The sequence below is a fragment of the Impatiens glandulifera genome, chromosome 1, assembly GCF_907164915.1.
Source record: "Impatiens glandulifera chromosome 1, dImpGla2.1, whole genome shotgun sequence".
Classification (NCBI taxonomy): domain Eukaryota; kingdom Viridiplantae; phylum Streptophyta; class Magnoliopsida; order Ericales; family Balsaminaceae; genus Impatiens; species Impatiens glandulifera.
Genome location: NC_061862.1, coordinates 42,147,906 through 42,163,234, shown reverse-complemented (window position 1 = coordinate 42,163,234; position 15,329 = coordinate 42,147,906). Strand labels below are relative to the sequence as shown.

At 28.7% G+C, this 15,329-nt stretch overlaps 1 protein-coding gene across 1 annotated transcript; it reads left to right on the top strand.

Moving 5' to 3' along the window:
- The first annotated feature begins 13,887 nt into the window (after positions 1-13,887).
- On the top strand, positions 13,888-15,115 carry LOC124922539 (auxin-induced protein IAA4-like). Its single transcript, XM_047463271.1, has 3 exons — positions 13,888-14,202; positions 14,309-14,617; positions 14,710-15,115. Exons 1-3 carry the CDS (start codon positions 13,982-13,984, stop codon positions 14,783-14,785), a joined length of 606 nt encoding a protein of 201 aa, XP_047319227.1. The 5' UTR covers positions 13,888-13,981; the 3' UTR covers positions 14,786-15,115.
- Positions 15,116-15,329: the final 214 nt, after the last annotated feature.

Here is a 15,329-nt window from a genome sequence, read left to right as displayed (position 1 = left end):
TCATCGTCGGGAGGATTTATTTGTTGGAAATAACATTCTAGTACTTCCTAAAATTTGAGTTCTTTTTTTCTCATTTGAATGATTTAAATAATTGGATCAAAATAAATGGTCAATTAGTTTTAATTATTTAGAAATAATTTTGAATAATTCACCTCAAACAATCTCTTTAGATATTATCCATTAATTATATTATATATATATATATATATATATATATATATATATATATATATGTTAATGTAAGGGGAATTTGAAAATCAATATTCTTCTTATTGTTATCTTATTGGAATTTGAATAACATATAATGTCGATCAAACATTAATGTACAGATAAACATCTATATAAATATCGCAATATCTTGTTACAAGAGAAAGGATATATAAATTCACCTTCCAAATTATACAAAAGAAACTTATATTAATAATTAAATGTTTGTAACAACTAACAATATTAAGTATTTCTATCATATCTTCATTCTTTACAACAATATTATCTTATATTTGGATACTAACCAGCCATATATATAATATCTTAGGCTCTTTGGATATAATCAATCGAAGAAGAGGAAAGGAACATATCAATAGTTCGTCAATATCAATATCTTCAAAATATGCTAGATTTGTGGTGGTGTGTTGATCACTGAATTAGCATGTCTCATAGGTTACAACAACAAAAGATATATGTGTGGCTATTAAGTGGCCCAAACAATCAATCGAGCCATTAGACATTTAATTGGGTCACGATGTGACCCGACATAGAGAAGTTTGGGGAAGAACTTAGGTTTGGCGCCTCGTGGAAATTATCTTAAGAGTATTGAAGATAGAGGGATTTTGAATATGTGGAGGAAGCATTCTATATAAGCATTTAAGGAAATGGTCCAATTTGAATAGTACTAATGTGGTCACCACCAATATTGAAACATTCCATCCTAACCTAATTATTAAACATCCTACATATATACTTGAGAGAATTGCATGGTTGTCGTGTCATGAATTGTTTTTCATCTCTTCATAACTCTGAACACGACCTTCACTTACGAACAATTATCATTTTTTAAAAATTAATTATATATAAATAATTATAAGCTGGCCGTGATGAAGTGTGCCAGCTGCAAGAAAATAAAAAGAAGGTTGAATCGGTAGATAGATAGCATGCATGCAGCCAGCCAGCCATTCATTGTAGACTTATTAATAGTATCTTTTTGAAGGTATGGTAATGCATAAGAGACAGGTCACATCTTCAAGGAAAGGAAACACCCCAAACCCTAGCTGTGCCCCTGCCTTGTCAACATCCCTCCAACTCCATCCCGCCATGCCTTCTTTCTTTCCCTCCAACCATGCACAATTATCAACTCAGATGACCTAATAAAATATCAAATTCGCATCTCATAAATTGCGGGAACAAATTGATTCCAGAGTAATATTGTAACGCAACAAAATTGTCATGTGTTTATAGTTGCGGAGATTGTGATCATGTCCTATATTCAGAAATCACAAAAGAAAATCATAAAAGAGGGTGTGAGAATATTACGATATAGTTATATACTTAATTTTTTACCAGGAAAGATGTAGAAAATTAATGAGAAGACGAGGAGACACCAAAAATATTACCATATAGTTACTATTTTTTCAAATTTTCAATATCAAAATTTATGTTTTAATTTCTTCAACAATCTAAGAATAAGAATAATCATAATTTCAATTGGAAGAACAATTTGAAGTTTAGCTGGATTTATAGTGCTTCAAAATTATTTTGATTGATTTTAATTTATTACGACTCACACCTATTGATTCTGATTCCGGTGATAACAATTCAGGTATATATGTTCGTGTGTAATGATTATTATGTTAGAAACTACCGTATCCATTCTATTTAAAAACACGCCAATTATATTTATAAACTCAAATACAAACGGGACAAAATATATATGTCCAATCTTTTATGTACAATGTTTTATTTTTATTATTGTACTTTATTGTAAACAAAATGTGTAATGTATCTTTAGGTATTAATTGTCACCTAATCCAACAACGGGTCTTTGACACATGAATTTGATATCACACAAAATATGTTGGAGCTCTAAAATTTAATGAAATCAACAATTTTAGTATGATCAATCAATTATTCAACATAAAACAATATTGGATTGCAATCGATAAAATAATTTTTCTCACGGTGAAAAAACAATATAAACAAAGCAATTTTGAATATGGGCTACTTATCCTATAGATTCGGTGAATTCTCAATCATATGCATTTCCCAATATGAAAACGATAATTTTCCCCTTTTTATATAGCCATGATTGTTTTAACTTAAAACACTATCCCACATTGTTATATTTGAAAACAGTCAAAATAAAAATGATATATAAATTTATGTCCCATTAAAATAGAAAAAAATAATAATTAAGTTATCATTTTCAAGTAGACTATGAATGAAAGAGATGGTTGGAACTGTGTTGAGTCATGTTTAGGAACTGGGTTCAGTCATCTTCACACAAGAAAACAATAATCCATTTTAATTTCTAATGAGTGCTTATTTTCTTCTACATGATGTCCAATCCAAACACTTCCTTATCATTATTTTTCTTCTCTTGTTATCCCAAAAAATTAATCATAGGACTAGTTTGATTCATCTTATTATGTTATAATTAAGTTGCTATCTATAGTATTTTAGCAAATAAGTTAATAATATCTAATAAGAAAAATATGATGTAGCGATTCACACAGAGTTAACGATTCAAATAAGTTGAATAATATCTAATTGTTTAGCGAAGAAGATCAAACTCAGACATAATATTGTTCTTATCTAAGGTTTTGAGAATTCTAGGAAGTGGTCCTTTAATTATCCAAAAGGTAAGAGGTAATAAAAAGATGAGATTTAAGGACCACAATTATATATGTATACCCCCACCCCACAAGGAAGGAAGGAAGGAAGGAATTAATTAAAATGTTTTATCAGATAAAAGCAAACCAAAAATGGATCGACATCATGACATGATCGATCGTGTGATGACTCCTTTGAGTTGTGGTTTTCGGAAATTCAAACTTCTATGCAACTTGCACTCAAAATTAAGTATTAGTCCTATTAAATTATTTTCTTTTTTTTTAAATATAAATAGGAATTTTATTATTATATATATTCTTGTAAAAACCTAAACTGTACGGATTGAAAAATTATCACAAATTAATTATATGAATGGTACATGCAAAATGGATTCCCATTTGAACATCAATATGACCAGTACATCTCATTTGTTACAATAAAATAATAATTTAAATTATCAATTTTCTTTTATTATATATACAACTACATTTAATGTATAATTAAAACATCTCTTTACAAGTTACAAAAATCAGTTATACAATGTGATAGAATTATTTTGTTGGAAAGCAATCATAGTATTTTTAATAACTTCAAACTTTCTATTCATTTTCTTCACAACGCTTTCCTTATTACATTGTCTAAAATGCATTATGGGTGTATATATGTCGAATTCTAGAGAGTAACTAATCGATATTAAGAACTTCGAGATAATTATTTTGTGTACTATTATTTGTCTTTAATTATTATTATTGTTTGTTTAGGTTATTTGAATATAAGTATTAATAATATTTATGATGTGTTTATTCCAACATCTATTTGTTTTACAAGCATTTGACTTTTTTTTTAAATAAAATATATTATTATTAATAATAATACAATTCAGTTGAATAGTAGAGTTGTATAATTTTGCATTGTTTTTTAGTATTGACTGTCTTCTTAATTTTATCTTTTTAAGAAAAATAAAAACTTATGAAAGGTCAACTCAAATACTTCCTTCTTGCTTAATCATTGGTGAACTTTCTTTTTTCAATGTTATTTTGTGTTTGATACTAGCCGGCATCAATTGTTTATATAATTCATTTACCAATAAAAATAATATTATAACATGAAACAAAATATAGTTTTAATTTATTCTTATTTGTTTGTTGATAAATTTTCAGTTAAATAACAAATTATGAAATTGTTGGCTTTAGTATAACATTTAATACATTGTAAACCTTATTAACAAACAAAAATCTATTTTGTAATTTATATACCTTAAAGTAAGGTTTAGTACATGGTATAAATTATATAGGGTATAAGTTGTATAGAAGTATAAATTGTAACGAGATATAAATAATATAGAATAATATAAGTTGTATAAGTTATTAATGTTTGATATGAATTATAATTAATGGTATAAGTTGTATATGATTTATACTTTTGTATTTGGTATATAGTATAAAAATATAGTATAAGTGATATAAATATGAATTTAAAATTATTATTATTATTATTAATTTTTATATTTGCTTATATTATAAATAATATTATTTATTATTATAAACTAGTATGTAGCCCGTGCATTTGCACGAGTAATGATATACAAACCGAGAAAAATTTACAGTGCAAATGTGATAGAATTTTTAATTTACTCTTACATACATATCCAAATTAACCATAACTCTCGACTCGACAATTAAGCATCATTAATTATATATATATATATATATTAATTAGTTAAAAAGTAGAATTTATACTCGACAATTCGGACACTTTGAAAATTAAATATCATTATATATATATATATATATATATATATATATATTTAGTTAGTTAAAAAGTTGACTTATATAGTATTTTTATTTTTATTTTTAATTGTTTTAATTTTATGGATGGGTCAACCCACAATCCGAACCAAGTATCCATTTACTCTCACATATATATCCAAATTAACCCGTGTTTTCGACCCGGCAATCCGGACACTTTGAAAATTAAGCATCATTATATATATAGATTATTGTATCGTTATTATTTAATTATTAATGTAATTTTAATTAAAATATAAAAAATTAATTTAATATAAACTCTAAATTATATTATTTAATTTAAATATTATTCATAATTGTAATAAAATAAACTTAAAATAAAAATAATATATAAAATAAACAATATTATTTATAATATAATTAATATAAAAATAATAATTAATAAAATTATCGTTATAAAAATAAATAAATATTTTTTAATTAAAATATTGAACTTTTTAAAAAATATATATTAAAAATGATTGTATATAATAATAATAATAATAATAATAATAATAATATTAAAATTAAATAAAATATATCTAATATATTATATAATATTAATAAATAGTATAATAAAAAATTTAAATTTGAAATGATATATATAAGTATAATGTTGTACTTAGGGAAACTAGTTACTATTTTATATCAAATGTGAGGTATAAATTATATATGGGTATAAATTTATACCAATAGTAAAATATAACAAACACCATATTAAAACATTATTAGTATAGTAAACTATACCAATAGTGTTATACTTGTTTGTATCGTCTAACCAAACACAGCAATATATTCACTAACCTCATTTTAAAATAAACATTTAGTATTTAGGAGTGTTGATTGAATTTATTTGGATAATATTGATATTGATCTATTTTAAATAATCCACTTATAGTTTAATGCTTAATTAAGTTGTGATGTTTGGCTCAATAAATAATTAAAACTTAACATATGATTACATTCCTTGAAATTGAAATTATCTTTGTTATTGAGTTACTATTATTCAATTACCTCCAATGTTTCACATTAATCTTTTTTTTTTTGTGAAAGAAAATATCCTTGTACAAAGAACTATTAAGGAAAATCCTTGTAGAAAATGAAATTTCATTCTCATCTTATTATTAAATTAAAAAAAGAAATATTAAGGAAATTAGGTTATTATGTGCTTTTATGTTTACTTTTGTGCCTAATATTTGAGTTATTATTTGGAGTTATGTCTGCCACCATTAAAGCATTTTGGATTTTCTTGTGTGATATGTGCAAGGTCCTACCTTCAAAAAGAGGTGGTGGACTATACTCAGTTTTTTTTGGGTAAGTGATATAGATTGAACTTGGAAGAACCACGATATTGAGTTTTATTTTAATTACATTGTTGAAGCTAGATCGAGAACCTCTTCTATCTCTATTGGAGATGTCATCGATCTGTTGGAGAATATAGGGTTTGTTAGTTGTATTGAAATTAATTAAGATCTGCGTAGGAGTCTCTTTTTGTATTTCTATTTTCCAAGTGGATAGTTGGAGGAAGTAACATGCATGTCTATCCACGTCGGCAAAGGATCTCTCGTGTTGTAAGTAGATCGTTGTACCGACGAGTGAAAGAAAACATCATCTCAAACACGCATAATCACTAGGTCTAAATCTCTTGTTAAAGAATAAAATGAGAATTTTTTGATGGGGATGATTAAAAATAAAAATAAAAAGGAGATGTAGAAGAATGGATAGAAAATCAATTTTATGGTAAGAAAGTAAGTTCTAACTTCTAATCATTGTCTTAGTTTTATCTTCAATTCATATTGAAAGATGAGTTTTAGCATTTAGATTATGAAATAGTTTGTCTTTTTTTAAAGGAAGTAGCTAGGGTTTCAACTATTTCTCATGTTTAATATATATAGTAACTATGAGGTTTAGAAGAGTCAAATACTTAATGTGAACAAAAAGACCCAAAGATTGATCACCACAAGAACGACATGTGATGGATTTTTATTGACCACTAAAATGGGAGCGCTTTGAATGATATCATCGACATTTATCAATGGAATGGAATTGTCACTATGGAAACTGTTGACCTTGCAGAAGCAAGTCTTCAAAGTATCATAATGTTGTTCATTGTGGAGTATATATATATGTTTCCTATAATATACCATTAACCAAATGATAGTGTGAATAAAAAATAAGTTGTTGTATGTTTGGCGCTTCTCCAATATCTCATTTTTCGGGTTTAACAATAACTATGAAATTGAAATCACAGCATAAAAATGTAAAAAACTCTTCAATAATTAAAATCAATCAAGTAAAATTAATAATAATTAAAGTTATCATAAAAAATAATAAAAACATATAAATAACAAAATTAAAATGAGAGATGCAAAATCCACCAAAATAGAAGAATGTGCAATATAAGTATTTGATATATAATTGATTGATGGTTCATAGTTGTGATCAGATTTTCATATTTTTTTTATTGTTTTTTTATTTTATAAATGTAAATGTAAATGTAAATGGTATTTCATTGTTAATAAAAAAAAATACTTGTCATGCCCTCAATTAAATAGTTAAAATAAAGTTTTGATTATTGCTTAAAATCACTGACTTATAATTTAATCATCACTACAACCTTTGGAATTGAGATAATTTATGGTGTTACTATTCATTGTTTGAATACTCCATATATATTAAGCTATAAATAAGAATATTTATGGGGAAATGAATTAAACTTTTGATTAAATTACAATGAGAAAGGGTGACACTAATGTAATACCTTTTATTTATTTATTTTTCTGGTTGAAGCACTACAAGGAGGGGAGGGAGACATACATATTTTAAAATAATAATTATCCAATCTAAATAATTGAATAATTAACTGTCACTAACATAAAAAGAAATAATTTTAACATGGTGGGACCCATCAACGAAAAATTGGAATCTGAAAAATCTGAATTATATTATTCCAGATGTTGGTTGAACCTGGGACAAATGGATTCCATGGTGGACCCACCATTTGCATCAAATGTCCACATTAATTTAATTAATCTAAACCCTATAATTAAATTAATAATTTCTCATTTAATTGAATCTATATATATAATTAATTCAATATCAGATACATAATTACATTATAAATAGTAAATAAAAGCATATGATTAGTGAGAGTCAACTAATAGTTTAATATTGTCCCAATTGATCATGGATTAATTAGTCAATAGTCATTCATGCATGCATATTAATTAATTAACTAGTTAATAATTAAGACAAAATTAGAGGTAGTTTTAATTAGTGGGTAAGAATCGAGATCTCTAAAAACAGAAGAATAAGAAGATGCCAATCTCCATATATAAACTAGGGATTAGAGTTGATTAAATTTAGTTTATAGTTGGAAATCAAAATTTAAAAAGTTAGTGACTTGTGTGGATATGGATGAATCCACAAATCAATTCTTTTAATTAATTATAAAATCAAGAGCACATCCCAAGTTTGATATTTTCTTGGTTTACACATTGATATGTAGGGTCTTATCACTACACAAAATCTTCCACAAGTTGGTCTTCAACCCATCTTATCTTGAGCCACTAATTAAACACCAAACAAAGGAGCCAATAAGAGTTTAACTTAATGTCGACTCTCAAAAAGTACTGTCCTATAACAGTTGTTTTCATCGAAAAAATTAATATTAACAACTTTAAACTTTTTGTCTCCATATACTTTTTTTTCAATATCTATCTCATTTGGATAAGGGTAGAGATTTTTTTTCACGGTCTAAATAAAATAGACAGATAATGATAATTCGACAACTTTACAGTAAAACTCACCTAGTTGTCGATTCGAAATGATGTTTTTAATTAGGTTAAATATGTTGTTATGTTACTCTATAGATTTTATTTATGAAAATAATTAATATGACTAATTAATGTGTGATTGATATCTTTGAGTTTCATGTATAACCTATATAGGTTATGAGTAAAATGTCTCTTGTCAAATAATGAAATGGTCGTTAGACATTGACACGAAAATCATGTATAACCATACGCAAACAAGATAAGGTTATTTGATAAAGATATTGTCTACGACATAAACTATTAATCACCGCACTATTATTTTCCTCGTCTTAAATGTGCAAACCAAACTTCGAAATTGAGATTTAAAGATATAGAATTAATGTGATAGGGAAAATGAAGATAAAAGATTATGGACATACATTCCTTCTATTTTTTCTCTCTTGTAAAATGTGGTAGTTGATATATTATTATTATTGCTTACAAACATTTGTACCCAAGCAATTATATCTCATTAAATAGGCATTGGTACCACATTTTTTTTCTTGTTTTAATTAATTATTTGTTGATCTCTTTTTTTTTTTTTGAGTAATTCATAGTTATCCATTGTCATTGAGACAATGTCATCGATTTAACTATAAACAATACAAATGTTTATTTCACGTAACTAATTTATTTCTGGAGATAGTAAATGAGTTGGAGAATTAATAGGTTTAAATCAAGTATTTAAGATTATTATTTTAGAGAAATGATGATCATTTATTAAATAAAGGATGATTAAGCTTGGTGTATATATATTCATTTATAATTTATAAAAAAAAAAATCTTTAACAGTTGGAACTTGGAATATTGGATTTTGATTTCATAAATAAGGGGGTCGGCATGTCTACAAAATAATATATGGTTTTGTGTAAGCATACGTGTCATTATTAATAACTATAAAATATATAATAAAAATAAAAATATACTACTCTAAATAATTTAAATTTTAAAAAAAAAAATATTCTGATTTTTAATTAGTAAAATTATTAGTATTTTTATATATATAATTTATAAATATAAAAATAAAGTAAGTTTATTTTAGTGATTTGATCGATGAATTGAGTAATTAAATTATTAAAAAATTTAATATATGAAAATTTAATAAAAAAAATCAAACATTATTTTAATTGATTTATTTTGAAATAAAAATGTATTATATCATAAATGGGTTAAATATAGATTTACGTTATTTACTAATTAAATAAGAATATAGAATGAGAAGATATGTAGGGTGTAAGGTCTGACTTTTTGATGGATTGGGCCCCAATATGGCACATGACGCCCTCGTGTGAATTGGGCCAAGGTTGTGCCCACAAAGCCCAACTTCAGCTTCTTGGACAGAGACACCACACGCTTGCGTTCATGGCCCACTCCTTTGTCCTTATTCTTATCTCTCATTCAGTCAAGTTTGATTGGCATTGTTAGGTTGGAAATAATTCATTTGATTATTGAAGTCATTAATGAGATTAAGATGGTTGGATGGATGGATGGATGGATGGGTTTAGGGAAAATAATTAAACAACTCTTAGTCATCTTTTTTTTTTTTTTTTTTCACATTCAAAATTACATTTTACTTGTTTTTTTACTAGCTAGCAAGGGATTTTGAGTATATATCATAGGATATTTATTTGGTGGTATAATAAGGGGACCCTATATGATCTTGATTTGTGTGGTGCATGGTTCAATAGAAATAACTATATGGGATGCCCACGGTTTTATCTCCCAAATTATTCATACCCTTTAGTTCTTTGTTGGGGGCAAGGATAAGGGGCAGGGGCAAGTAGTTACTACTCATTTAATTGAGGTTTATTATTGTTAAGGGTGGGTAGGGGACCAATACAGAACATACCCACAACTCTCTTTTGTTTGGTTTGTGAAGAGGGGCAGGGCTGGCTCAATTAAGGGCAGTAGTCAATGGTCAAAGGGTACCTCCAGCCCCACCCCTATCAAGCAAGCATGAAGCAACTTCCTATTACTATTCACAATTCAAAATTGAGAGATGAGAGAAAACACTCGGAAATTCTTAGTTACCAAAATTCTTATTGATATGATTATGGTTGGTCGAGTCGATGTACACTTTGCAAAAACGAAAAGAAGAAAACCTCGTCAATTTGCCCCGGTTTTACAAAGTTGTGACCAACTTTTGGGCTCCTAAGACTTACCACTCAAATTTAATATGGATCTTAGCTACCTACTTACTTACTTAGATTATTTGTTCTTATCTGCTTGGAGCACAACAAATGCATTTTTCAAAATTATCTCGTTGGATGCTTCTAAAAATTGCACACTTATTCATCTCATGTTAAATATGTTGATTTTCCTTGCACTATTTCACAAGGAGAGAATTAGCCAACTAATTTTTAAATTGTTACTAACCATTCTTGGATTAAAAAATTATATCATAACTTAGAATTGTTTAATGGAGAAAATGAAAAAAAAAAAACAAATGTGTTCACCAACTAGGAAAAAAATCAGAATTGTTAATCAATACTCTCATATACTGTATGTATTAAACGTGTATCCTTCCATTGCCCATCCATTAGAGGACAAATAGCCTTAGTTATTCTATGATACATCTTGTAATTTCCATGTAAAGAAATTAATAAATAATCTTTTCATTATCTATTGCTTCGAACATCTAATGTAAGCCTTTGTTTTTTTCAGCAATAACAGTGTCGGTCTTGAGAATTAGGTTGTCCCATCCCAATGTAAAAAAACGTGTAAAATTTTTTTACCTGCCCTAATTTAGTTTTAAAAAAATTATTTTTAGTGAGAATAAAACTCATAATCAATTAAAAATTATAATTTTCATCGTAAATGTCCTAAACCACTAAACTAAACACTTTTTAGGTTAAAAGACTTAACAAATTTAACTAAAAATCTTATTTTGTTTTATTAAATGGACTGCCCTAGGGGTGGATTGTCCTAGCCCGTGGGCTTGTCGGGCTTACCCTAGGGCCGGCCCTGACGATGGCCTATTTCATTTTTTTTTCCTCACGGTGATAGCGTATGCGCTTCTCGTCTAATATTTGTGTGTGTGGTCTATTATAATTATGCACTCTGATGGTGTGAGTTCATGTTTTCTTATAATTGTAGCCCAATATTGTAAAGGTGGACCTTGGTAATGAATTTAAGGACTTATTGGCTTTCTTGTGCTATAGTAGTAATTGCTATTGCACTATTTAGTGGAATCTAGGTGCAATAATCTATCTGGATTTGATATTTCCTCATTAATGCCCCCACATAACAGTGAATTAAGTATTGTGTGGGCATTAAGGAGTCTTTGGAAATTTGCTATGAAGTTTTTGTTATGTTCTTGGATTGATTGACCCATATTGTTTAAGATTCACTAATTCTTTCATGTGGTCATCAAACATTGTACAGCCCTAAATGTTTCTTGGTTTCATGTTTCAATTCTTCCCAAGAAATGACAATTGTGGGGGATAGTTTATTAAGAAAAGATGAGTGCCAAGATCTTGTTTATCTTTGAAGTGAATGGTGGAAATTTTTACTATGATTGTTCTATGGCATTCTCTATGAAATTAAATTATTTTGTCGGTAGACTCACTCGATCTTCTAGATAAGTCCAACTAAATTTCGAAAAATCGATCTGGGTGAACTTGATTGGCACTCTTCTAGACAAGTCCAACTAAATTTGGGGAAATCAATTCGTTGTCCTCTCTACCATCCAATTGGTGTTCGTTATTTACTCGATATTGAAATTATCCTTGGTGTGTTAAGATGATTGCTTGTTGTCTACTATTCTCTCCTTGTTGTGCAAGATTTTTCGATAAATTTTCTAATGAACTCTTTACTGAATTGAAATTATTTTGTTTTTCCATTTCCATCATTTTAGTATATTATGTCTGTTATGTTATGGGTGTTCTTGATAAGTGTCTATTCTATTAAGTATTGACTTTTGTATATCAAAGAAGAAAAAAACAATGAGATGAGAAGACTCTGATTCTTACACATCAGTGATCAATAGCTCATATATAAATATTATGATTGACATCAAAACTTTTGAAGAATAAAAAAAATGAGATGAGAAGACTTATCCATATGATAATTGGACTTTACATGTGTTACATATACATAACTTCTTAACTATTATATTCAATTATGTCTATATTCATGCTAATAACAAAGTCTAGTTGCAATTATAGAAACTTAGGGACTTCTTTACCATCTATCTCTTTTAATGTTGTGTTCCTTAGTCTTTAGAGTCCTCCATTATCTTATATAAAATGTTCCATTGATAGTCATATACTCCGACCAACACCAACAACTCCGGAATGATAAGTATCCTTAGGAAACTGTTCAAATGTGTATTGCATCTATTCAAACCGATATTTCAACCATGTATGATAAACCTCCTTAATTATGAACATTTTAAAATGTCCATTGCATCAATTCAAATTGATGATCCAATGACAAAAATAATAGTGTAACAAGTTCTTAGTAAACCAGCCATAAGATTAATCTACCCTTACTTTAGCCACAAAACCTTCAACAACATACAAAAGTGCTTAATAAGTGTTTTATTAAGCATTGAAATGTCTCTTTGACCAAGTCCTCATTATGAGAACTCCCAAACTCACAAAACCTTGAATGATATCATATAAGTTGGCAGAAGAAGGTCATGGCCAATATTCCCTTTAGGAAAATACCTATTATTTTCAGGTGGCTAGCCTCACTTCCATTCTCTTAGTAACATTGTTCCAAATCACCTTACTCATAGTTAAGGTGAAAAGAAAACAACTTTATATTGAAACCGAAGATCATTCTCTATAAGAGTCCCACATAATGACAACATTGGGTTTGTCAAGATTGATCACATACCAACCATGACTCAAATATAATAAAGATTCTTTTGAGGAGGACCCGAGTTTAACTCGATTTACTCAGTTTTGGATCATAACAGTTGGGTGATCAAAGTAATCCTCTATAACAGTAACAATAATTTTGTGATCATATTGTATTGACCCTCAATAATAAAATATGCAGGACCACTTCTCAACTCAAACAACATGTTCTACCCTACCACACCACACCATAAATAAGAAGAGCAAATTAAAGACTTGTTACCAAATCTTAGTCCCCACATGACCATGCTCTTCCCACGCCCACAAACACCCCCAACTCACATGGGATTCCGAGTTTATGCTTTCTCTCTCTCTCTCTTTCTTTCTTTAATCCAATGGCCCAGTTTTAAGTTTTATCCATCCACATCCCCCAAGAACGCATCTAATTGACTATTCATATAATAATAACATATGGGCGGGGCGGCTAAACTTGTCCCACCATTGTCTCCCAATCGAATACAGGAAGCACTTCTTCCAAAGGGTACTCGCCCTTATTCAAACCGACAGCTGCCAAATACCCCTCCCCTTCCCCCTTTCCATCTTCCTCCTTTTTACCATTTTTTTAATCAAAACCCATCTTCTTTATATCTATAAAACCATTACAACCCACTTCTCACCCATTAACAACCACTCTAACCTTTATCTCCATCACAACTCACTCTTTCTCTTCCCTCCAGATTTAACAACAATGGACACATCTGTGGCAGCATATGATCAAAGAGATCTCAATCTCAGAGAAACAGAGCTTAGGTTGGGTTTGCCAGGAATGGAACAAGAATCTAACAAGGAACTTACGTTGTCTAGCCTGAAGAACAACAAGAGATCATTACCTGATATTGAGGTTGATGACGTGTCAAAGGATGATGAAGACGATGACTCCTCTCTTGCTGCTGCACCACCTCCTGCCAAGTAAGTTATCTTTCAAATTTGAACATGATTATTGTAAATTTGTAATCATAAATTGATATGGTTTGTTCATTGTGAACTAATCGAGGGTTATTTTTATTTATAATAGAGCACCAGTTGTGGGGTGGCCGCCAGTTCGATCCTACAGGAAGAACAGCTTACTCCAGAAGAAAACAACTGCAGAAGGATCAGAAAGTGGGATCTATGTGAAAGTAAGCATGGATGGAGCTCCTTACTTGAGAAAGATTGATCTAAAGGTCTATAATGGATATCCAAGTCTCTTGAAGGCATTAGAAAACATGTTCAAACTCACCATAGGAGAATACTCTGAGAGAGAAGGATATAAGGGATCAGAATACGCTCCTACCTATGAAGACAAAGATGGTGATTGGATGCTTCTTGGAGATGTCCCATGGGAGTAAGTCAACTCTCTTTTATCTCTGTGTGAATCCTACATATATATGTATATATATACAGTCATCCTTATGTAATATGTTATCTTGATTGCAGAATGTTCATATTATCCTGCAAAAGACTCAGAATCATGAAAGGATCAGAAGCTAAAGGATTGGGTTGTGGGGTTTGAGTTAATTGTTGTAGAACAAAGAAAGAGATGATCATCATCAGCTGGGGTTCTTGAAGATAGGGTCAATTTTGGAAAAAAAGACTTTTATCTGTCTCAAAAAGTGTTCTCTTTGCAATATGAACTGGGGGAAGAACTTGAACAGTAGACAGAAGGAACAAGACAAAAAGTAGGATTTTTGACGTTTTTGTCATGTTTGTTGTTGTACTTACTACACAAGGAAATAGTGAAAAAGATATACACATGTGGATAGGTTTTCCATGTCTTCCCTATGTTGTATTCATAGTACAGGATTGTATATCTTTATATGAAATTATGAATTGAATGGTGTGATATAGTACTCCAGATTGTGAAATCTCAAAATATATATGGTTAAAAGAAGAGCTCAATTCTTCATACATCATACAAAAACTTGAATCTTAAAACTTAATTTTATTCTTGTATCCAAAGATGTAAACAAAGTGGATAAATTCTTCATCTGACTCATAATAAAATTAAAAAGGTTCGACCCTTTGGCAGTGAATGTTGCCTCTTATGTACTTTTTGT